At 38.5% G+C, this 25,646-nt stretch overlaps 1 protein-coding gene across 2 annotated transcripts; it reads right to left on the bottom strand.

Moving 5' to 3' along the window:
- Positions 1-25,633, bottom strand: ttc17 (tetratricopeptide repeat domain 17). Of its 2 annotated transcripts, none has more exons than XM_042490701.1 (25): positions 25,463-25,633; positions 23,448-23,537; positions 22,938-23,107; positions 22,666-22,777; positions 20,786-20,917; positions 19,105-19,214; positions 18,794-18,941; positions 17,182-17,321; positions 16,225-16,385; positions 15,790-15,902; positions 15,429-15,581; positions 15,223-15,338; positions 14,594-14,750; positions 14,322-14,393; positions 13,072-13,296; positions 11,413-11,632; positions 6,428-6,547; positions 5,839-6,128; positions 5,560-5,713; positions 5,333-5,453; positions 4,430-4,589; positions 3,059-3,142; positions 2,137-2,256; positions 1,263-1,406; positions 1-1,082 (listed from the first exon to the last, which is right to left on the bottom strand). In XM_042490701.1, exons 1-25 carry the CDS (start codon positions 25,631-25,633, stop codon positions 951-953), a joined length of 3,615 nt encoding a protein of 1,204 aa, XP_042346635.1. In that variant the 3' UTR covers positions 1-950. The 2 variants fall into 2 exon arrangements, with proteins under 2 accessions (XP_042346635.1, XP_042346643.1); XM_042490709.1 differs by having other exon boundaries at positions 6,428-6,544; positions 25,463-25,539.
- Between the last annotated feature and the right edge of the window lie 13 nt (positions 25,634-25,646).

Below are 25,646 nucleotides of genomic sequence, written 5' to 3'. Positions count from 1 at the left end.
TTAGCTAATGAAATCCACACACTGCCTTTAATACTGTACATTTAATACAGATTCCACTTTTTTAATTTTTTTTTTATGATGGTCAACGGCAAATCCTTTTTCTGCCTTATGATTTCCATAAGTTAAAAAGCAAATGTAATAGCATATTTCACTTTCTCTCTTTTGTATTTAAATTACCTCAAATCAAACAGTTTGTAGGTCCCATATAAATAGGAATGATATAGAAAAAAAAGTGCAAAAACTGAGAATTCCCATCCATTTTAAGAAGCAGAAATAGTGAGGGCATATACTCAATTCAAACTCCTTTAACCTCTGAGTTGAGAGGCCCATTTCTTACTATTTCAGAAAGAAGCAAATACTGTAAAACATCCTTTTCATTTAAAATTTCCAATTAAGTTACATGAAAACATGGCGCCATCTGCAGGCTGCAGTTTGTTATTATCTTTGAGAACCTCCCAGATGCCAACACCTCATACTGAAATGCAAAAATGCCTTAAAGAATGTGAGCTTTTCTTCCAATTAGCATGAAATCTGAATATTGCAGAAGAATTAACCAGATTTTGCAAACCGTATTCGATTTTAATCCCCTTTCCATTTTTGTAAATTAAGCAAACCTAGAAAAAAAGTCTGACAATCGTTACTTCTTGAGTGTTCGACAACAAGAGGCCCTGCGTTTGACACATACGTTTTGGGGCAAAATTATCTACAGTTGTACTCTGTGGCGTTTCAAACCTAATTCTTTGGGGAGTTTAATAACAGAATCTACTGGATATGAATCTTGATACCTCACCTTTAACCACATGATAGTTTCTTACACTTTTATTTTGTGCTACTTATCTGTGGTTCAAAGATGAGTGTGTGTGTGTGTGTGAGAGTGACTGTTATGTGGTGTGTGTGTGTGTGTGTGTGTGACTGTTGGGGTACTGCTGGGATCAGACTGGTTCAGTGGTTCAGGGCTGACGGCGTTCCCTCTTGGTGAGCAGGTAACACTGGATGGTTCTCAGTCGATCTTTGGCGGGGGCGAACTCGGGCTGCAGCTTCAAAGTAGACTCGTACCAGCGCATGGCTTTCTCAAACTCCTCCTAACATCAACAAACACGACAAAAACGTCGCTGTGAGGGCACATGACTTGCATCTCTGCTTCATTAATTCAGAATTTTAAATTGAAGTTATTAAATGCAAGGAGCTGAGCAGTGGGTCATGTCCCTACAAGCAAGCACATAACAAACAGAAACAAAAATGCTGCAACCTGCAGTCCTTACCATTGCTATATAGACGTTGGCGAGGGTAAAGTGGTTAACAACAAAGTGCGGGGCGATTTCTACTGCCATACGGGCGACTGTGAGAGCGTCCTCCCAAAGCCGAGCGTTCTGGAAGATGTTGGCGAGGCTGATAAGGGGCACATCCTAGTTCACAATTCAAGAGAAAAAAACATTATAGTTTCAATATATTTTCATGTTTAAGGCCATTATTTGTTCCATAAAAGAAGTAGTGGCCAGTTGCATGATGAATCTTAATTTGAGATTTCCCTTAAAAAGAACTTTTAACCTCTTCAAGGTTTCCTCGGAGTAAATGAGTTGCGCAAATTCACATTAAGTCCTGTCCTTAGGATATTTCCCTAAATACTTAAGATAAAAACACAACATGAGGATGATGATTCAAGTAATAATCAGTTATGCATCACAGGTGTGAGTTTGTTTTCCTCAAGGAAAACAAAACACAGTGTTTCTGTAAAGGAACAATTGTATGGACACACTACTTGACAATTTATCAGATTTATTTAATCACAGGTTGTGTGAGCTTTTTTTCCTCAGTCCAATTTGGTCTTCTTTCCCGTTGTTTCTGGATTTTACGAACCATTTTTAATGTTCAAAGACAACAATTTCTATTAACCAATACAAAATATCATGGGGCGGTTTTACTTTATTGAGGCAAATTTGGAACATTTAACAGCTTAGTTCTTTTATTAACACAGGAAGCTGTTTAAGATGTTTGTTGCCACTCTGTTTAAATATTTTCTTAATTCAGGAAAAATAAGTAGGAATTAAGAGAAATCCTTCCCAGAAAAACTTCAGATGCTTCATGGAACGAACCACAGGTGTTTTAACTTTTGGGAACAGTTGATGTTTAACTTGCCTTCATGTGATGGGGGGCGTAGTTGAGGGCCTGTCGCAGGCAGTCGATGGCCCTCTTGCCTTGACCTTTGACCCTCCAGTACAGTGCAGCCATGCTGGATAAAACCCATGATGTCTGATTCTGCAGTCGGGGATTAGGAGGGGATAGAAGGACAATTCACATCTAAAGTAATTGGTAACAGTGTTACAGTGGCTGGGTGTTATTGTTAAATTATGACACTCAGTTCATATCATTGACTAATATGTTTTGTCCTGCAATTGCATCTTTTATTCTTTTTACATAACCACAACACAGAACAAATAATATGCATATGCACGGTTATATTTATGTATTTCTTCTTTTACCTCAATCTACTTCTTGGCATTTTACCAGTTTCAAAGATTATTTTTGGGGGCTTTTATTGCCTTTAATCGATAGGACAGTGTGAGTGTAAAAGGGGTAGAGATAGAGGGGGAGACATGCAGTAAAAAGCCAAGGCTGGACTTGAACCCGCGGCCGCTGCAGTGAGGACACATCCTCTGCACATGGGGCGCTGCTCTATCCACTGAGCCACCAGGTGCCCTGCATTTTACCAGTTTCCTGGTTGAGAAAAACCCTTGTCTTTAATGGCTGTGATTTTTACTTTTCTGAAATACCTAAATTAGAAAAGTCTAAGGACAAATGAAGAAAACAGAACCATTCGAGTTTCAGTACAAAAAAATGAGTGTTTTTCTTTGTCAGATTAGTTTTGGAGGTAAGCACAGAGGATATTTTGAATAGCACTGAAAGCAGAACTTAAAAGAGTACACTCATGAGCAAGTATTTATGCCACTAAATGTGTTTTTAGATTGCACACAAAGTAAAGTGTCATCTGATTTATTTTATCAGATGACACTTTACAAACAGGCAATAGTTTGCCTTTAGGAGCAGTGAGAACTCTTACCTTCTCCAGTACTTTAGCAATGCGTGTTCCCACCTGCTCAAAAGACTGAGGGGAGAACTTGTCTTTACCGAGGTTCTGCAGGACCTGCAGTGAGGGCAAGAAAAGACGCACGTTAGAGAATTACCTAAAAATTGATATTTCCTTACTGTCAATCATTAGTACAGTAAAGGATTTTCCAGAGTTTCAAATCCTTAGAACTAAGCTTGAGCATGCATCTACACCTGTTGCATATTCTTTGAATCAACCCATGCTGCTTTGGCTGTTAAACCTTGGTCGTTTACACTCAGTACTTTCAAGGATACCGACTGAATTACATCGCTACTTCAGAATACCGATTCACATTATATAAATCGGTGCCAAATCTTGGTACCTGACAGCCCATCTGACTGAGACTTGCGAGAAAAAGAGAGCGCAAGTCTACATCACCCCTGCAGCTTGCTCAAGTCACAGTGTCAGGGTAAGGATGCGCTGAAAGCATTCACAGGTGTGCTCACACTTTTCAAAACTTGACACAGTCAACGCTCGCTGCAATATTTGTGATGCAAGTTGCAAAGTTAGCCAGGGCAACATGGTTTGTGTCTAGACCGATTCGCTCTCTTCTTAGTCTTCAGCTGTCTGCAGTGACTCTGTGCAGGCTCGTGTCTCAGCTGCCTCTAACTGGCATTACCGCAACCAGAAGTGTTTATTTACAATTTAATTGTATTTTTTTTTAACAATACGCACATAAACATGAAGCTGATACCCAATTTAACACTACTTCTTCACTACCTCTCTACTACAATTAGCTGTGCCTCTACTAACAGAAACAACAGTGCTCTCACGCTATGACTTGGTGACTGAGGTCGTGGGGACGGGTGCCCTGATGAAGACTGTGAGATGAACTGTATAGGTGTTTTAGGGTTTTTAACTTTTGCAAAACAGTGTGCCTTGGTAGTTTTTGGTTCTGACTAACTGACAAAACAAATTACAAGTCTAATCACTCCCTCCCTTTTTGGTCATATTTATCATTGGATCCAAAGAGCACCTGTTTTGAAACCCAAAAACGTGAAGTAGCACTCCTAATTTTATAGTTGTGCGGACGGGTTTGGAAGTGGAGAGGGAAATAATGAGGGGTTTTATTTTGTGTGTAGTGTAAAAGTAGTTTAAATAAACAAAAACTTGAAAATGGGAAGTTTGGACTTATTTCTAACGACTGAAATGACGTTTTTGTAATTACAGGACAAAAGCAAATTCCAGGTACCAGTATTGGTTTGAATATGAACAGTACCACACTCTATCTGTTAGTGGAACTGTATATTTTTTAAACTCCTACAATTTAGGTATAGAAAAGAAGGAGTATAAAGAGCATCTATGTCTTCGGCTTCAGCCCACCTCACGCAGTTGGCTCTCTCCAGTGTAGTGGATAGCGGCGCGATTGGCCACCCCTGCCAGGTGGTCGAGGGTGTGCATACTGGCAGCTAGGTTGGCATTGCATAAAGGTTCAGCGGCTGGCTCCTGGAGTGGGGTGGCAAAGTCTATGTGCTCTGTGATGCTGAAAAGACACAGAGAGTGGAAAATCAAACATAAGACTAAACACTGTATTTACTGAATTTCAGTTGTTGATGCTGTGATGCAAGACTGTCAATGAAGCAGCAATGGTTTCTTTTCCTCTTGTTTTCCTGTTTTCTATTTCTAAACGACTGAGGTATTTGCTAAAAACAGTCGACACATTTCTATGATATTTAAAGCTTTTGTGGATATTATTTCTCCAGTTCTGTGAGCAAAAAAATAACACTAGCAGTGCCAACTAGATTCACTGTCATACAACACACAGTGTAATATTTGTTAAATTCAGGGTTCCTAGAGCTTAAAGAAAGAGGGATTTAGGACTTTTCAAGGCCTTTTTAATGCCACTCGTAAGGACACTGAAGACCAACCAACATCAATTACAAAAGATATGGGAAAATGTTGCCAAATATTTATTATGACAAAAAACATGACTTTTTCACTATGTTAAGGCAAGAGCAGAGTTAAGGCATTCAGTAAATTATTTTTTTTTTCCAAGTTACCCAATATTTTGAGCTTTTGCAATACATCATCAGAAAAAACATTCCAAAAAATCCTCTTTTACATCCTTCTCTTGGCATTTTTAAGAGAAACACAGATTTACAGCATTCTAATGCCAACTACGTCCTTATTTTCAGATTAATCTATTCAAAGACTTTTTAAGGATCCACGGGACCCTGTATAATGCAACATGAGATAAAAATGTGACCATGTAAGTGAGAGTCTTACTCAATGTTCTTGGCAGAAACTGCCAACCAGGTGCTCGCTACAGTGGTGAGGTCTACCCTTCGTGTCCGCTGGCACTCCTCTGGCCCTGGCCAGCCAAGACTTGTATAGTCCCTCCAGCGGCCTGCCCCCAAAAACAGAAAAAACACAAAGACATCTCTATCAGTTGGGTGAAGTCCAGCACCTCAGTGCTTTTTCTGTAAAAAGAATAATGCAAGTGTACGTGGTACCTGAAGGGCCAGGTGACGGGATGGTTGGCCCACTTATCTCTAAGACAGAGTGTCCTCCAGGCAGTGACTCCCCGTTCTGCCCGTCATCAGAGCTAGCAACACTCTCTGTCCCGTCCACCTTAGCCTTTCTGACCCGCTTTACCTGGAAGGTGATCTGATTTAAAAAAGAAAAGAATACAAGGCACTCACATTCAGTTTGGTACCACCATCTCACAGACATTGGCGATTATAACTCAAACATAATTTTCTGTCGTAAAAAGGACCAGTACGCTCACTTACCCACTCAGCTCCCTCGTCATCCTCGCAGTTTCCGAAGCAGGGCCCACCACCAGCACGGGCACCCATGACACGGTCGTTCTTTAGCACCCGGATACCTCGCAGGTCCCCTCGTTTGCCTCCAACATCCAGCGCTCCCTCAAAAGCTCCCATCAGGTCCTCCTTCAACTGCCACTCCTCCTCCCCTTCTACTCCCCCACCACCAAACGGGGTGGCCATTTTAGCAGAGGCAGAGGGAGAAGCTCGCTGCTGTCCAGCCGCCTCACCCGAGCCATTGCTGTCCAAGATAACCTCTGAAGTGTGAGGAGTAACAGGTGGGAGAAATGAAAGAACAAATTAGCGTTGCTTTGAGCTACAAGTGCACTTCACTTACTGACCAGGACAGAATCACTATTTAGAGTCTGATAAATGTATTTTTCTCACTGATGTAGTGTAATTCTCAGTGGCATTTTGATGTCTATATTATCAAAAAGTCATGTTTGCAGTCTTTGAAATTATTCTTATAAGGAAGTTTGTGACTAACATCTTATTTATGTTACATGCAGTACACTGATTGTTTCATATTGCCACTGTATATAAATTATATTCTTACTCTCAAAGAGCAGGGAGTCCTCCATGGCAGAGATAGTCGGTGTGTCCTGCTTCTCTTCGCTGCCCTCCCACTCCTCCAGCTGTATACCAAGGTCTTTATCAGCCATGCAGGCAGCACCTTCTGGATCAAAACAAGTTAACTTTCAGCACACTTACTATCCAAAACCATAGCCTGACAGTAGCTTTGCAGCAGAAATGTATCAGCTAGCATTGAAACAAATAAATACATGAATTAAAAAACTGATTAAAAGAGGGGACAAACAGAATGTTAACTGTGCCCTCACTCACACAATGTTCATGTATACTCCCACAGGGTTTATACATGCTCTTATGATTAAATTCAAAGTCTTTCCAAGTCAGTCTTTCTAAGCCCAATTCTTTCAAATGCAAGGATCCAACATGTTATAGTTTAAGACACTGATCAAGGTTAATTACTGTTACAACACTACTATACACACTACTTATAATGAAAACTATCAGGCTTTCCAGACACCGATAAAAAGAGAAAGAGGCTCGAATGTGTGAACACTTTTCAATCGAACTGTGAAGGTGGTGGCAGGTGGTGCTTGAAACATAACGCAACTGCAGAGGAAATACATGCAGGCAGCAGAACTTACCATAATTACTAAATTTAAGTAAAAAAAACAACTTTAATTACTCTTCTTGCTAAAATATATACATTTAAGTACTTTCAACGACCCATGTTTATTATCAGAAATATACAAAGCCTTAAATTTTTTCCCCCTCAAATTAAAAATACTTCAGGATTTAAAGGACCTGTGGGAACTCTGCTTGCAGTTTTTTAACAATGAACATTTGAGCATCAGGAATATATTGACACTTGAACATAATTATTATTGACAGTAATTTGACTTAAATTACGCTTAACTTTTTCTTTACAAATACGGGTTCTATTATTACTCCGGTTCAAGTCAGATCATAAAAGCTTTCGCTCTCTCTCTTCCTTGAGAAAAAAATTCTCTCCTGGACAGAAAGTGATGCATTTTATATTTCGAGACACAGCAACTGTGTTTGTTTTTTTGGAACAAACAAATGAGTCCCTCTTCAGCTTCTCTCTCTCTACACTGCTGACTGCACTCACAGTCTTAATTTACTCTAGCAAAGCTCAGATTTTCTTGAGCTTGGAAACTATGGCTATTGCCAGAAGACATTAGATCTGTGAACTTCATTACTAGACATCATTTAAGAGCACGAAACAGCTGTATGTGTGCTAGGGACGCCATGGATGGCCTTGTGACAGCCAAGTATTATTTTACTCTTTTATACTGCAACATTTAACCCTTTGAAACCTGGATTGACATCACTTTTCTTGTGCTGCATTCAGATGCCTTTCACACACAAACCTTTGAGCCCTTTGAAAATTGGTGCAATTTCTTTCAAAAACATGGGAAAAAAGGCAATAAGCAACTTGGTAATTAATGTTTCACAAATTATTATATTTTTTTTTTTTTTTTTTTTTTTTTTTTTTATATATATATATATATATATATATATATATATATATATAAAACTAGGAAAAAAATAAACCAGGAAATAAAGAAAAAAGCTAGGGACAAACTATATTCATAATTTTAAGAACTACAAATTTAAATTGAATTAGAAAGTTGATATTAATTTTAAAGGACTTTTTCAAGGTCATTTCTGGTTTTATTTATTTATTTATTTATTTATTCTCCACCAGTGTCGCTCCGCTCTCATTTTCTGCCGGTTTCTCTGCCAGTGCCTGCTCCGCTCAGATTCTCCGCGGGTGTCGCTCCGCTCTCTGTCTCCTTCTGTCGGTGTCTCTGAATGTCCGCTCCGCTCTTATTGGCCTTCAGGTGATCTTAATCTCCTCTAGGACACCAAAATGTCTTGATCCAGCCCTGATACTGTCATTTATTACCTTGCTCGCTGCTTACAGTAACCGCTGAACACCGGTGTAAGCAACCGCTGTCTACCCCCTCCCTCCTTCTGCTCTGTGTGTGTGTGACGGGGACATAATGAGAGGATGAGATAAGAGGACACGTTGGACATGGTTTGAGTTCAGGTGTAGTGAGTTTCCAGCTCGGTTATGCTTAAAGAATAAACTGATATCTGATGTTTGATTCCTTCCAACAACAAGCAGAACAACATGTAAATATGCAGAGATCACAACAGAGCTGTTACTTAGGGACTGTTCTGTAGCTGTGCTACTTCCTGACATTTTGGGGAATGTTCCTCTTTATAGTTCCACTATAACTCAAACAGAATATTATTTTCGGCATTATTTTTGTACAGTTCATGTTGACATGAGACGATAAGAGGGAAAAAAACAAAATATAAAAATAAAATTGATTTTTCTCTTGAAAATGTTTTTCTTGCAGTAATGTTGGGCTGTGGAGCTAAAGCTATGTATGATGTTTTAACAGCTCAAATTATTACTGTTTGCTTGACTGTAGCAATACAGTATCAACCATGTGGGAGGAACTGTTGCAAATATGAGCTGTACCATGTGAAAGGTTTGTGTGTATATATTGTATTTAAACCTTTACCCTAACTTGAGGTGGGTGTGTGTTTCATAAGTGCTTTTGTGACCTTGTGTACTCAGCGTGTTTTAAGGGAGCAATATTTAGCTTTGGAGAGTAAAATATAGACCCTTCTAAATTTGGCATTGGCTATTTTCTGTAGCCTAAATTATTGAGTAGCAAAATTTCCCCACTTCAAAGCACTTTTCTCTTCACTCCCACTGATATGAATAAAGAAGAAGATGCCGTCTCTGTTCACATCAGAAGGCGCAACATACTACTTGTTTCTCAAAAGTACTCTTCAGCTTCAAGAGACAACATGACGGGGTTTCTGGGCTTAAGATCAAAAAACAAGTGCAAAACCTGTCCGAGCGCACAGTACATGAGGGCCTTTTAAGCCTGCAGCTAATTTTCAGCTTGACACAAGCAGTTCCTGGAGTTGGACAATTTAGCAAAAACTATCATATTGGGTTAGTCTTCAGCCTTAGAAAGAATTTTTTTTAAGAGAGTTATTTTGTAAACAGAACAATAATTTAGACTCATCCATCTTTAATAAATACCATCAGATTTACAAAGATTAGTACCAACATTTCACATCACACGGTACTGATAATTTTTCATAATATCTTGCACTAAATGAAACTATATACAACTTTAGAGATGAAATAATAGGTTGACAAGTGACTGCAATGTATGAATTTGTTGTTTTCTATGAAGTCAAGGCTTAATTTCTCTTAACAGTCCATCCCTCTGTTAGACAGCTATTTTTGTGCTACAGCTCAGATTTGAAAAATATGGCAATAAAATAAATAAATTAGGGTCAAAAGTATTGTAGGTATGTATGATCATTTCTGAATGCGTGAAAGCATTTAGTATGCTTACATGTGCGTTCAAATGTGTAAATACTGAATAACATTATTGATAAAATAAATTAGAATTTTTGAATTTGTAAAAATGTCGAACAAATACTTATTTTTGAAATCGTTAGATCTGTAACTAGGCATGACATTTTTTGGAAAAAAAAAAAAAGTTTTGCAAAATAATTTCCAAGGTGTGAGGGTATTAAGATTTGCACAAAGATTTAAACTATAAAAAAAGATTTGCAGTTGCACATCTATATTTGTGCAGCGGAAAAAGTTCAGAGGCAGACACCGTCTCCACTTTTAAGGGTAGCCTTAAGACCTTTCTCTTTGATAAAGCTTATAATTAGGGCTGGCTCAGCCTGTAGTTAGGCTAGTTACTGCATTACACTAACTTGGTCGCCCCTCCGGAACATTCATGCTCCCAGTTTTCCTGGACCCTGGCTGCAACCTTGGCTGCGCCTGATCGTGGTGATAGCTGTGCTGGTGCTGTGACCCTGCCTTTGGCAGTGCTCATCCTGTTGCTGTGGTCCTGTCTGAAGCTGCACTGTGTCATGGGCCTTGGTTGCACAGATGCCATGATCCTGCTTGACGCAACCTTCTACTGCCATTATTATTAGTCATGCCTCCACTATCACTATACGCATGTAACATCACATGCTATCATAGAGCGCATTTAGTAATTTTACACCTGTCACTATTGTTATATGACATGCTATTGTTACCGTTATTGCTGTTGCATCTCGACCCCTCCCTCTTTCTCTCTCTCTTTCCTCTTTGTCATTATTGTAATTTAATTGGTATTTACAACATCTATTGCACGTCTGTCTGTCCTGAAGAGGGATCCCACATCAGGTTTCTACCATTTTTTCCCCTGCTACAGGGTTTTTTTGGGAGTTTTTCCTTAGATGATGTGAGGGTCTAAGGACAGAGGGATGTCATATGCTGTAAAGCCCTCTGAGCAAAACTGTGTTTTGTGATAATGGGCTTTATAAATAAAATTGACTTGACTTTTGTCCCACTTTTCACATTCCTCCTGAATAGCAATAAAGATGCCCAGATTAACATCTCATTTGACTATCCTATCAGGAACATCATTTTAACATCCAATAATGGAGCCAGGGAGGCGGGCCTTATTTGCTGTGAGCTTGTGGCTGCAACTGTTGATATATTTTTTTCACATTTATTATTTTTTTAAACAAAATTATTTTTACACATTTGAACGTATTCATAAAAAAATGTTTTCCCAAACACAGTTACACTACTTTTGACCACATTTTTTCCATATAAATAATGCTTATTCTTGCCTAACGTGTTTGTTAAGCACGGCAAGATTTATCAACGGAGATTTGTGTATAGATGATGGCATTGTTTGACCCTAAAAAAACACACAAAAACCTACTTTTTAAGTTCTTTAAAAGTATCTTTAAAAGATACCCTTTACTCGGGTTTTGCTCCCTAACAGTGTCTCCCAATATCTAAATCATATTCTCAGATTAATGCCAATGTTTGGAAACTTGGTGCTAGAATTGTACCATTTTAAATAGTACAATTCTATGAAAAAATATATACCAATGAGAGAGAGAGTAATGTAAGTCTACATGTGTGTTTGATTAACTTACCTGAGCAGGGCTGCCGGTGTGAAAGGTTATAAAGGAAGGGGTAGAACTGCAGACAGCGCAGCAGTGGTAGGCTGGTGCGACACTGTTCACAGCCAGCGAAGGACGAGAAGGAGGAGGAGGAGGAGAGGGCCGTAACCAGGATGTGGCGGAACAAGGCCAGAGCACCTGTCACGTTGCCCTGGGCCAACTGCACACTCACCAGGCTGAGCAGGGTGTGGGGCTGAGCGAGGAAAGCAAAACAAAACAGGGGAACATTAGCTGATGGGTAACATGCATGAAAACTGACTCAGCTTAAGCAGTTACTGTATATGTACGTCCTCGAATGACAATGATGAGTCATATATTAACATATTAGCATTCCTTAGGACATTTAGCAGCTTCTGATTTTACAGACATTCTATCTACGGTTCCTGAATTGGTAAATCAACATGCCTTGTATAGACACCTGTTTTTACCTCTACAAGTTTGTTCCTAGGCTTTATTTAACAGGATGTTGGATATTTTCCCCTATCGATTTTAGTGCACGCTGACTCAATAGCTTCATGCAGGTCTTGTACATTTTTCGGCCACACACTTGTGCTCTAACACTAAAGAGGACCAAATTCATATTCATGTTTCTGGAATCAACTTGATATGATGAGTGCTTTGTAGCTCGACACAATATACTACTGGGTGCCTAAAACTCAATAAAACTCAAAGGTCAATTAAGACAACTGAATTGAAAATGCAACCCAATTTTATTGTTTTTATTGGCGGTATTAAATCATGACTATAAAAGAAACACCAGTATTTGGTACTTTGTGTGGATGTATTTCTGTGTATGGATTGTAGACGTGTATGTACTTGCAGATGCATTTTCTTTTATTTTTAACATTCTTTTTTTTGGTTAATCCTCCTGTGGACAGGTATTGCAAACTAACGTTTTGCTGCAACTAATAAACACAGTTCATCTAGTTCTTGTGCATAAATGTACATTTCTAATGCTACTGTGATGTCCATATCAATTAATCTAAACTAATCTAAATGGTCATTAAAAGATACATGTAGTTTTGGCATGATGTCAAATGTTGCTCAGATGGTATTCAGGGCAGAGTGTCTTTTGTACCAACTTGTAGTGCTGGTAGTGAATTTGGACCGAGTACACGTTGTTCAAGACACATCATATTAGGCTAAAATAAATGCATATGCTGGTGATTTTCAAAAACAAATTATCCAACAATTCTATTTTATTATCATTCAAGCCAGCGATGCTATCCTTACTCCATATGCAATTTTAATTTCAACCTAAAATTTTCAATTTGTCCCTCCAACCTGTGAGATCCAACATAGATGTGATCTCATGCATGCGTGGTGTAATGGCAAAACTTGAGTGTTTTTGGGCTAACCAGATGGATAAAACTCTTTACACTGACACACAGAGCACAAGCACAAGAAGAGGGTCATATCTACAATGTTATTGGTAAGGTTTAATCAGAACCGGTAAGCCAATACCAGTGACAGTTGTATGTACTATGTTAAAGTCATGAGACTATCTAAAGGAACTGTATGGCTTTGTCAAGAAACATAAACCTAATAAAGTAGCGAAAACTACAAAGTGTTAATGTGCAACTCTAAGAGGGTAAAACCTGGCAGGTGATGTACCAATGTGTGTATTTTTACCTCTGATGCATTGAGAGCCAATGCTTGCTCCAACAGTGTTTGTGCGTGGGTGGTCAAGCTGTAGTGTAGCAGCAGGTTGGCGGCATTGGTGAGGGACACCAGGCGGTGGGAAGGTGGGGCTGAGCTCAACACTTGGCGCAGGCACTGCAGGGCACGGCTACCGTTGCCTTTGGCCCGCCAGAATAGAGCTGCCTCATTGTAGACCTGCGAGCGGGGTATAGTGGCCTATATGTACAAACAAACTTCTGTTAGCTTTGAAAATGAATGACTTAAGATGAGTTCAGACTACAGCAGCTGGGAGAAGTTTAGAGGTATTAAGTGATTCCTAATCATATTCTCAATTTTGAGATGTATTAAGGACTTTTTTTTCACTATGTCAACACTAGTTTGAGAGTGTGAGCACTGCTTTATTAAAGGATAAAAATGTCAATTTTAAGTCTCGAATCAGGGCTGTTTCTGGCATATTTTAATGGATCCTTATCAGCTAAAATAAGCTGATCGAACAAAATCCAATCCTTTTTTTTTTTTTTTTTTTACTAAAATGTATTACGTGTTTTGTCCACTTGAGCCTGCTAGTGTTGCATCTAAGTTCACTGTCAGCCAGGATCCACAGTGCGAGCATTTCACTCCATATGCAAGATAAAATTACACAGTAAAACATTATTTTGTTGCACCAATGATTGACTCAGTTCTAAAACCTGGGATGACACAATTTGCTAAACCCCTACAGAAAACAAATCTGTCGTCTCGCCTTTCTCATTAGCACAGAGCAGTGTGCAAAGCATGCGAGAGGACGCCTCTCAGTTTTAGCCAGATGAATGTCTTTTTCGCAGGTTAAAATGACAAACGTCGCCGGCAGCCGTTCATGTCAGCTTTTGCTAATGAACATTAATTCTGTGGATGAGGGCCAAAATAAGACTTGGCTGTTGTTGTGTTGGTGTGCTCTTTGCAAGCCGGTGTCTGTACTCTGCCAAAGAGCATTTATGAAGGTACAGAAGGCATCACTCTGTAACACTACTGTACTACAACGTAGGGACTGAGTGTTTTTGTAGCCCTAACAACTTCATCAGTAGGCCAAAAAATGTGTTTGGGACATTTATACTTAAAAGCTAGATTGGCATTAAGTCACTACGTAGGAAAAAAAGATGTAATTTTCAGCCCTCTACAGAAGTACACTTGCAAGCATTTCACACTGGGCAGTGAGATTCATTACTGTGCTACAAAAACAGAGGAATGAGGAGCCCTCTTACTTGTTTCATAGCTTCAGATATTCTGGAGCCAACCTGCTCCAGGGTCCATCCTCCACTACGTAACTGCAGTATCTGTAATCAAACACAGAAGTATTAACGATTTGGTACTTCTCTGCACAGATCTACCTACCTTAGACAATGCTCATTCACAAACACAGACATACAGCGTAAAGACTAATTCCGTAAACCAGCCACGCATGGCATGAATCCATTTCCATTTTTTTCCTATTCAAATCACACACAAACATATAAATAAAGAGGCAGACAGATACCTGGGAGGCAGAGGGATCTGGCAGCTCCTTTTCTTCCAGAGGCCAGTCCAGTGAGGCAGGCAGGAGGGCTGGATATGGTTGTGGGATGGGATCACAGTTTGGCAGAGCTACCGTCGGAGGAGGACTGCTGCTCCCATAGAGGAGAGTTGCCACTGGGCTGAAAACACATAATTACACATATTTCACTCTTAAGTCATTTGTATGTGGTACATTTGTTGCAAATCTTTGGATGAGAACAGCCCTACTAAAAACAAAAGTCTTCCCATGTCATTCTAAAAAAACTCTGCTTTCATATGATAACATTGTCAGAACGATCCTTGTGTACACAGATCAGCAAAAACAACCGAAAACACTGCAGTATGCATGCCAGGCCTGTATTTGGCGGTGTGACTTTGTAATGAAACACCATAGAAGAACACCACATGCCTGCGTAAAGTGTGGCCATGATGTCACCGTTCTCACAGGATCCATGCATTGTCAGTTTACACGGTGACAGAAAGGGTTGCGTTTTCATAAGATTACAGTCTGGAACCTGGTTTCAAAAGTTTGTATTTTCAGATGCCGTTGGAACACAGCGATGCAGCCACTATGTACCCACATGTTACCCGTATTCAGGAACGTGTACTGACCTGAGACCCTGTGTTTCAGGTGGAAGGTAGTAGGTTGGTAGCAGTTGAGCAGGGGGAACACTTGGGTACTCACTGGCACACCCAGTCCTCTGAGGCCACAACATTCTCTGTATGTCCTGAAGCAAGAACACACTTTGCTCTCACTACATATATACACAAAAAAAACAAACAAACAAAAAACTATCAAATGCCATTCTCTGTCTTGCCTGGGTGTAATCCTGACGGCTGCCCCAGAGGGCAGCAGCAGGGTCCTGGTCTCCGGACACAGAGGGATGAAGCTGGGGGCTGGCTGCCGTCTGGTTTGAGTTACGCTCGGACACAAGTGCCACGCTGGATGCCACTGACACCTCCTCCCCAAACTATGAACACAGACAGAATCATAAAGAACTGAGAAACTAAAGGATCATTATCTAATGGATAATGTTCTTCTGTTTGTTTGCTTTCATCGATAAATATCCACCGAAACAAAAACAGGTTCTTTTTTATAATGAAATCAAATATGTGCAATGCAGGAAAAATTATAATATATCATATCACCAAGTACATTGTAATTTCTCAAAGACTCACTTGGACATAGTGGACATGCTCAAACAGATCGCCACGGTGATAGCGCACAGGCAAGTCAAAGGGACAGTAGAGGCTGCGCTGCTGCTGACCCAGCCGACACATCTGATGGTTCCCTTGAGACCGTATGACACAAAATACTCAGGTGCTACTCCACACTGCCAAATCAGTGCATGTGTATATACAGTAGCAATATGCATGAACATCAAAGCTAGATTACTGTAACATCTTTTCAAATAATCTACACAGAGGGCATACTTACTGCCATGTATGAGTTCCATATGATCACATTTATCTTGGCTCTACAGCATTGCTACTTTTGTATATATAAATTGTGTATATTTTATCTCTCTATACAAAATCCAAAAAAGGAATAAACACTGTGCACACTTCATGATTGTTTTAAGTGATTTCAGTTCCATGTGCATGGCGTCTTACCAAGTTGGGCTTCTTTGGCCATCTGGGTCTCATGGATAATGTTGCGCAGGATCTGCTCTTCCTGCAGCAGCTTGTGTTTGTCCAGTGCCTCCTGCTGGCGAAGGTAGTGGTCATGCTGCTTCTGATACTCCTTCAGTTCATTCAGTGTCCGCTGCAGGGATCTAAAAATATAATAAAAATGAGGAAGGGGGATATGAAAGGTAGAATGGCATGGAGGGGAAATAAAACTTATCACATGATCTTCAAACAACCCAAAAGACCTACAGTATGTTAAGGTTCGGTATCTGCACAAAATCCACTCTGCATTCAGGAGTAAAACACTGGCTCTCTGCCAACTTAGGGGATTTTTTTTTACTTTAACTTACATACTGTGACCATGGAGTTCAAAGAAAATTTCCCTACAGGGTAAAGTGTTTCAGTTTTACGGTTATCACAAAAAAAAACCCTATATTGATATTGATATTTAAATATTTTCCTGGAATTGTACACAAACCAATCCTTGTTCAAACAGAAATGTGGTAGGCAGGCCCAGTTACTCTGAACTGCTAACCGCTAAAAAAAAGGGAAAAAACTGTCACACATCGACGCATATTAGAGCTACATTACGTTGCCAGCTACAGAAAATTAATTTGTTGTTATGTCACATTACATGGAAGGTTATCCATGGAAGATTATTGAAACAATTTAATTATACACAACAAAATCCCATGACTTTTCCAAAACTTTCAATTATTTTTACTGATTCCATGACTTTTCCAGGCCTGGAAAATGTGATTGTGAAATTCCATGACTTTTCCCTGTTTCCCATGACCGTGGGAACCCTGTAGGTTGGTAAGCTAAAAGTTTGTTATTATTGATGTGTCACAGTAGCACACAGTGGGACATGTCTGAAAATGTACTATAGATATCATAGTAATTATCTTACACATACATGTGTATGTGTTACTGCTTCCCTACCTGTGCTGAGCTTCCAGGCGTTGCTCCAGCTTTTGCTGACAGAGCACAGCATGTTTCCTCCTCAGGGCCTGCTCAAAGCCTGGCTGGGCCTGCAGTGCCTGCTCGTAACACAGCACTGAGTGGTTGTATTCCCCAAGCATCTGGTCAGAGAGCGATACAAGAGATAGACAAATCATGGATACAGCAGAAATTTAAAAAAAAAGATTTGTTCCTTGTAAAAATCATGCTGTAACAAAAATTTAAAAAACTAAACACACTCAATACAGTTTATTTACAGAGTACTTGTGCTTTTTATTTAATTATTTTTAAATCATTTACTAATTAGTTTTGCCTTTTATATCTTATCTCTTTACTCTTTTATTGTAAATCTGTATGCTTTTTTATGTTCTTATATTTTATTGCTCTGTAAAGCACTTTGAATTGCCCTGTTATATGAAATGTGCTACACAAATAAAGCTGCCTTGCCTCACTACACACTGGTAGAAAGCTTTGGGGACTCAAAAACAAGTGTTACGCAGATATGAGTTCAGTAAGATGCAGTTGGTTTAATTAAGTCCCTATACAGCTATAAAAATCTTGTTATTTATGGGTCTTGGATGGCAATTCTCTGTACCTTTTACACTCAGAAGACATTGCAGGATGTCTACATTTACATTTAAATGTTATGTCTTTAAGACTTTTTTGATATTTTTTATCCACATTTCAGATAGAATTATATTTTTCATATTTAAGCACTGCAAGTAGTTATAATGGGAAGTAGTGGGAAAAACATGTGGTCCCATGTGGGGGTGGTTTTTTTTGATGAACATGGGTGTAAGAATGAGTAAGGTTAACCTACATTTTACCAACAGGTGAGTGTGAAGTATTATAACATCAGAAATGTGGACTTGCATGCAGAAGACCTTCATTCATTTTGATAGAAAAAAAAGTTGGATAAACAAAATTAGATAAAATGGATGTAGCAATAAAGACGTCACAAATGCAAATTCAAGAGTATTAAAAGACTTTTTAAGGCCTAATATTATAAAATTGAATTTACTTTCAAGGAACTGCAGAAATCCTGCTTTTAACCTTTATATATACACTGACCTACAAGAAAAGAAAATTCTGACAGCTGAATTCTGTCTCACTTGTGTTTTGGGAACCCTGAAACTCGACTCCAGATGGTGTGATAGCAAAAGTCTCTATCGGTGTGTTTGCCACCAATTTCGGTACACTATCCTGTAAACTACTGTACCAACAGTAGGAAAGAAAGAACACAGATAAATTCTAATCTAAACTTTGTTGTTTATATTGATTTATTGGGGACCATGATTAACAAGAGTAAACCCTATCAAAAGACCTGTTAACAAACTCTCACACAATATGTGTAGTATGATCCATGTGTTATTTTACTAGTCATATGATCACTGCTTCCCAAACACATGTATCCCCCCACAAGTCTGCAAACTATTTTGAAACGCATGCATGCTTCTGCAAGAGACTGTCTGACAAATTGCAGAGGAAACAGCTGTGGTCTTGTTAACCTAACTCACTAAATGGTTAACCATGTGCTAAGTCTGTGGTTTAAATACAAGTATCTCCTGCAGTGAAGTGATTTGTCTCTACTCACAGCATAAATGTTGCCTAAGGTGTAGTGGCTTGTGAACAGATCTGACGTAAGGTCCAGGGCAGCGTGGGCAAGAATAGCTGCGTCTGCTGAGAAATGGGCGCGGTGCAGGATGTTGGCCATGTTGACCAGAGCTACATCCTTGTGCTGCCTGTAGGTACAAAACACACACACACCCACACACACACACACACACACACACACACACACACACACACACACACACACACACTATGAGAATGTGAACATTTGTTAACAGTCTTGTGCAATAAACAGTATACTATTGCAGTGGCCTTCGACCGGCCCAACAGTACCTTGGGGAGAAATGCAGAGCACGCACAACACAGTCCACGGCCTTTTGAGGCTCGTTCTTCATACGCCAGTAAAAAGACGCCATGTTATACAGCACCCAGGAAGATGAGTTCTGCAACACACAATCATAAAGACGTGCACAAGCACACTTTCATTACTTCGAAGGAGTATCTGCGTACAGTTAGAATCTTTTTTCCCCCAACATACTTTTTCTGCATTGAACAATGGATCTTATTCATATGTCTAATTGGGCTGGCTTGCTGGCACTCTCAATGTGTCTGTGCTTGTCCTGACAATGACTATTGTTGCAATGTCTGTTGTCATTACCCCATCAACACCACACAGATTACCTGATGCTGACTAAAAAGACAGTAAATAAATACAAACGTACAAAAACACCTATGTACATAAGCCAGTGTCCATACAGATGGGGGAAAGTCAAATGCAAGGACATTCAAGCACTTTTTCCAAGGATGATATTGTTTTCTCCAAACAACCATTGGCTGCAAAGGAATTGTGCAAATGTGTTAATTGAGCAAACATGCTACCAGGCTCTAAATCTGATTAATTATTGATTAATTTTTTATTATTACTTGGGCATGTGAGCGACAAAGCTCAACATCGCGCTAATGCCTGACACTGTACTCACTGCTGTGAGTGTTTTGCAGGTCAGCAAAACATCCTTGAGTCAGCTATCTACTGGAGTTTGCCAATCTGTTGACGCTAAAAGCTCATGTCGCTCATACGGCATAAGAAAAAAAATTACAAGCATGGCAATTCTCTGCTTTCTGGTTTAAAACATTTCATAAAATCATTTTTCCTTCTCTTTTCCTCTCAATTATATTCAAGAACTTTTTTAAACACCAACATAAAAATCTCTGAATTTAAAGGTATTCCAGCATTTAAATTTCTGAGTGTCAAATTCAAGCACTCAAACAACTCAAGTACCTTGTATGAACCCTGGCAAGACAATAAAAATAGTGGTCTGCTCCCCATTAACAGATATGTGTTTTACCAGGGCTGCTATAGCTAAAGATAAGTTAGATTTAAGTTTTTTTAAAGACTTTTTAAAGCCACTTGGAATTTATATTTATGATATTACAATAATCAAAATCTTAAAAAACAAACAAACAAAAAAAAATCCCAACATCAATTACTTAAACTTAGGGAGTTTTCCCAAATGTTTATTGTAAGACTTTTTGGGAAATACCAGCTGTTTGTTGGCACTTCTGACATCCAGGGTACAGTGACTGCTAGCTAGCAGACAATGGGTCTGCTACTCTAATGGTCCTAGCTGGGAACAAAATTACTATCCTGATCTGCTGTTGTTGATGCCAGAGGTATTTGGTAAATTATTAAAAAAAAATAGATGTTGCCAATTTATTTGAGATTTTAAAATGCAACACTAGAAAAAATATTCCTAAAATCCAACGTCCCATGTCTTAGTTTCTTCTGAATGATTGATTCAAGACAGTTTAATACCAATTAGGGCAATATTTTTAAAACAAATATTTTAATGCCCTTAATTCTTAATGACTTTTTAAGGGTAAGCGGGAACCTGTTAGTGTAAGAGTTCTAAAAAATATAAAATTGTCAAAAAAAGGAAGACAGAGCACAGGAGAAAGCAAAAGGTCTTAATATTTGTACAATTGTGTGACGCAAAGTTATACTAGTAGACCTTACCCTCAGTAACCCTTGATGGATGCGATGGCCCACCTCATCAACACTGCGGCCCATCTTATGAGACAATGAACTAAAAATGGGATCCTCCTTGGAAAGCAGCGGGGAGGTCAAGTTTGCCCTCTCCTGCACACCCTGGAATGGACAGATTGAGGGAGAAAGTTACTTTTAGCATGTGATCAGTCAAACACAAAGGCTACTCTCTGTAGTGTTCATAATAAGCAGTGCACAAATGATTCCACTTGAAAGTGGGCAAACTTAACTTCTGAAGTATTTTACATCCATAGAAACAGCCGACTAACTTCCAAAGCACACACTTTAAATGTCTCTGATATTATATACAAATAAATGTGATGTAATGGTGACTGCCCACTGGATTCTTAACCTGATAACGAAAGTAAAGACAATAAATCAGTGACTAAATGAAATCTTTTGCAGTGATAAGGGTTTTACACTCTGAATGTAACAAAACAGCAACTTTATTTATTACTACTTGCCCACAAAAACTCCACTGCACTTTAATCTTTACCTAAAGGCCTCATTTATAAGTTTGACTTGAATGCAACTTTAAGATACAATCAAGTTATTTTTGAGATCCAGAGATTACAGTGATTTGCATATCTCCAATTTTTTATTGCTGAAATGGTGAGAGAATATAAATGTCCCGAAAAAAGAGCAACATTTAAATATTGTACAAACATGCTTGATGATAAACTGAATAGATATTTTTTGTAAAGAAACAAAATCAGCTTTCCCCTGAGCTCTTTTTCTTTTGAGTTCTGAATTATCAGACTGACACAGAGCTGCCTCCAGTCTAGACTGCATTTCCCATTAAGCTCTTAGGGTCGTTACTGAAGATAATTACAATGTTGCATTTTGTTTGATAAGGTTGGCTGGGCTTCCCTATTTGAGAAACTCCAACTTCGGTCTTCATAAATCTGCAAAGTCTTCTTTAGAAAATGGCCATGTCATGTTTGATCTTTATCTCTGTCCAGGCTTAAATTTCTCATCAACTGAGCAGCTGATGCTTCAATAATCCTGTGCCAGAACTGATCAAAATAAGACTGCTTTTGCTTTTAGCTCACTGATTAATAAGAAAAATCTGCAATACCAACAACAAGTCAAAATGCTTACATCCGTTCTTCATAACAATCTTCATAACCATATCTGGTGGTATATTATTTTCTCCTGTATGTTTCCCTTTCTTACACTGATCAAATGATTTTCCACTGAAACTGTGAAAATAGCATTGCTGTAAAATATCAGCAATGTCAAATTTAACACTCCCAACAAGCTGATAAAATGTAATGAGTAAAATTCTGAAGTCTTATTTAAACAATACATGTTATGTTAAACATCTGTGACAAACAAGTTTCAATTCAGCATTAATATGAAAGTAGAGAGTACCTAAACACAAAGTAACAGCATACTTTCTTCACTCAGTGAGTACTTTGTTAGTATAAGTACGCCACCATAAACTTCTTCTTTTGAGAGAAAGCAACTTAGATGGTACATATTAGAGCCCAACCGACACTAGATCGACACTAGACACCAATATTGGGGAGTAAAAAAATATGCAATTATGCAATGCAAGTATGCCTCAGATATGGTTATCAAATATTTGTGACAAATATAATGCAATGAAGGCAGGAAATTCTATAGTTAGACTATAAATGTTTTTTTGTCAAAAATTAAATCAGTGCACTGAACCAGTTAACTCTGGGAATTTGATCATTCTATTTTACTTTACTTGTGATGGGCCAATATCAACTTACAACATCCACTGACCGATATATCAGTCAGGCTCTTGTACACATTGATAGCAGTCATCCCCATCTTTTTCCACTCTGATGAAACTATTGACAAATTTGGCCTCGACTCACCCTGAGATGCTGAAAAGCATGGATACTATAAGGTAGATCAAACGCTTTTGCACAGTCAGGCTTTTCTAGATCTGGGGGCAGAGCTGACCGGGAATCCACGTAGTCTTCAGGGCTATAGGAAGAGAGCAGAAAAATTGTATAAGATGACAAATTCATTATAATCATAGAGGCACTGGTACAATTTAAAGATGCCTTAACCACTTTACAAAAACATGAGATAAAAAGAATATTGGCAGTGACTTTGTCTTTTCTTTTTTTTTTTGAGAACTTACCTAATGTCTTTGCTTTCCAATGAGATATAAGTGCCATCATACAGGTCCAGGTCCCCCAGTGGGACCTTAGCCATTACACAGTCTGCATCCTCTTTGTAGTGTCTCTGCTCCAGCCCTGTGTCTCTGTCCTCGTTCTCCTCAATGTGAATCTTCTGCGCCACGAGCTGCTTCTGCTCAACAATAACCAAGGACAATGAGTCAGTGAGGATAGGTAAGCACAGGAAATGGACAGCTGACAAAGTAAGTAATGCTGATCAATGCCCATTAAATTTTACTTTCAGATCGAAACTCCAATACTACACTTACTACATCACAGCAATAATCTCTATTCTGTATTACACATTTAAAAAAAAAAACATTTACAAATTTAAAAATCAAAGACATCTTCTTTCTGCACAAATTAATCCGACAGCAAGGAGCGCTGTCATTAGAAACGTTAACCAGAATCATCACATGGAACACATGAATAACGTCATTGCACACGATGGGGACAAAGTGAAGCCCACACACCTCCAGCTTCTTGAGGTAGTTTACACGAGTCTCTTGCCTCATGAAGATCACAACGTCATGTGGATGCTTTAGATTCAAAGGTGAGTCAACCTACAACAACAACACCAACAACAAAAACAACAACAGTGCAGTAAGGTCTGGTAAGTATTGTACACATCTCAAATATTATTTAACAAACAATACATTAAAAAGCTGATTAAGTCATAGGGATTATGTCAAGGAAAGTCTATTCAAATTTAATTACAGATGTAGACACTGCAAACTCAGCTTATTAGAGCCCCAAAACCTGTCCATGCCCAAACCAAACCAAATATAATGGTTTAGTAAAAGTCTGTCAGTCTGACATCTTTCATTTACAGTTCATCAATTAAATGTGTTACAGCAAAAATATGGTTTTGTTCAACGTATTCAGAATCAGAACCAGAATCAAAATCTAATTTTATTGCCAAGTTCATTTACATATACAAGGAATGTGACTTGGTGTTTTGGTGCAAAACAATTAGCGTAACGGAAGAATAAAATAGTGAATTTAAATAGAATAAAACATAAGATAAAAAGATTTTTTAGAAGTATTAGACTTACATGCACAAGTGTGTTTGCAAGAAATCATACAGCTCTATATAATTTTAAATAAGTACTTTCATTTATGCTGATATACAGTATATCTTTATGTTTCTCAAAAACTACTTAATATAAAAACACAGTGGATCAAGATGATTATAAAATTCCTTTATTCCACTGAACTCCTTGACATATTCTAATATTACTTTTTCTTACGTATTACTCATCTATTTTTGTGTCTACTATATGTAATAGTATGTGTTCAAGGCAAGCTGTTCAAAAAAATTCCCCCTGGTTGGATTCATAAGTTGTCTGAATCTCAATTATTACCAATATATGAAGAAATGTTCTAAAATCTTTCAGCTTTACACGTAAAATAATACCGCAATTACAGTGGAGCTACAGCTGTGTATCAGTACATAGAAACCATATAGTATATCACACTGTTATCCAGTGACTTTAGACTGTAAAATATAATTATCATAGTTATTGATATTTCATAACAGATACATTTGTTCAAGTTCTTCTGAGTCATGCTGGAAACAATCTATAAAACCCAACGCCCCAACGTCTGCCCATGCCCAAACCTAGTACATGTTTTACTTTTTTTCTGATGTTATTACATCTTGTTCCAGTGATGTTGAAGGATCTGGTAAAGCTGATGAAAAAGGAGGGGTGAACTGGAGTGCTGGAACTACAGTTTTAGGATTTTAGTCACTATAGTTAGGTTTATTTTAGGTTAAAATATCATATTTTTCTTTCTTATTTCCCAAGAATTGTAAGCTTTACACATAAAATATATCATCAAAATTACAGTGCAGCTATAGCTGTGTATCAGAACATAAAAACCATATAGTATATTACTGACACTGTTATCCACTGACTTTAGACTGTAAAAAGTATAGCTATTGTTGTTTTCATTTCAGAACAGATACATTTGTTCATGTTCTTTTGAGCCTTACTTGAAACAGTCTATCCAATTCCACTTACAGATGTAGACATTGCAAACTAAGCTTATTAAAGTCCCAACGCCTCACATAAACATTAAATCGGTCTGTCTCTCTAAATGAAGGTGGCAGTGTACTGACAATTGCCACCAACAGACATCAACGTTATCGTTTGCATTATCAATGAGCTGTTTCAAACGCGGATGTTGACATAGGCCTATAATACACTGGTCATCTTGACCTCAAACACCTAACGATAACGCCAGGTTTAAGGTAGCTAATGTAAGCTAACCTAGTTAGCAAAACAAAATAATTGTAATGTTACTTTATCGCTGAATGTAACGCTACTGAAGGTGGCAAACAAGGCTTTTTGGCGTCAAATGAATGACTTGAATTACATCAGTTAACCACATGAAAAAAAACATAACCGTTAATGCTAACGAATATAGCTTTACGGGCTAGCCACCTAACGTTAGCAGGTCAATGAGCAAGCGTTAACTGTCATACTTGTTGTTGAATTTTTCCATCCTCCGTGACAACCCAGTGGGTCGTAGCTCCTCCGGAGTCCACTATCAGTATGCAGAGAAGGATGAAAATCTTCCCCTGAAATGACGTTTTCGGTGAATAGTTGACACGACAGGGCAAAGACTCAGGACAGATTTTCCTGAGGTCCGCCATTTTTCTGTCTCAT

The sequence above is a fragment of the Plectropomus leopardus genome, chromosome 1, assembly GCF_008729295.1.
Source record: "Plectropomus leopardus isolate mb chromosome 1, YSFRI_Pleo_2.0, whole genome shotgun sequence".
In the NCBI taxonomy this organism is placed as follows: Eukaryota; Metazoa; Chordata; class Actinopteri; order Perciformes; family Serranidae; genus Plectropomus; species Plectropomus leopardus.
This window is presented reverse-complemented; position numbering and strand designations above follow the sequence as displayed.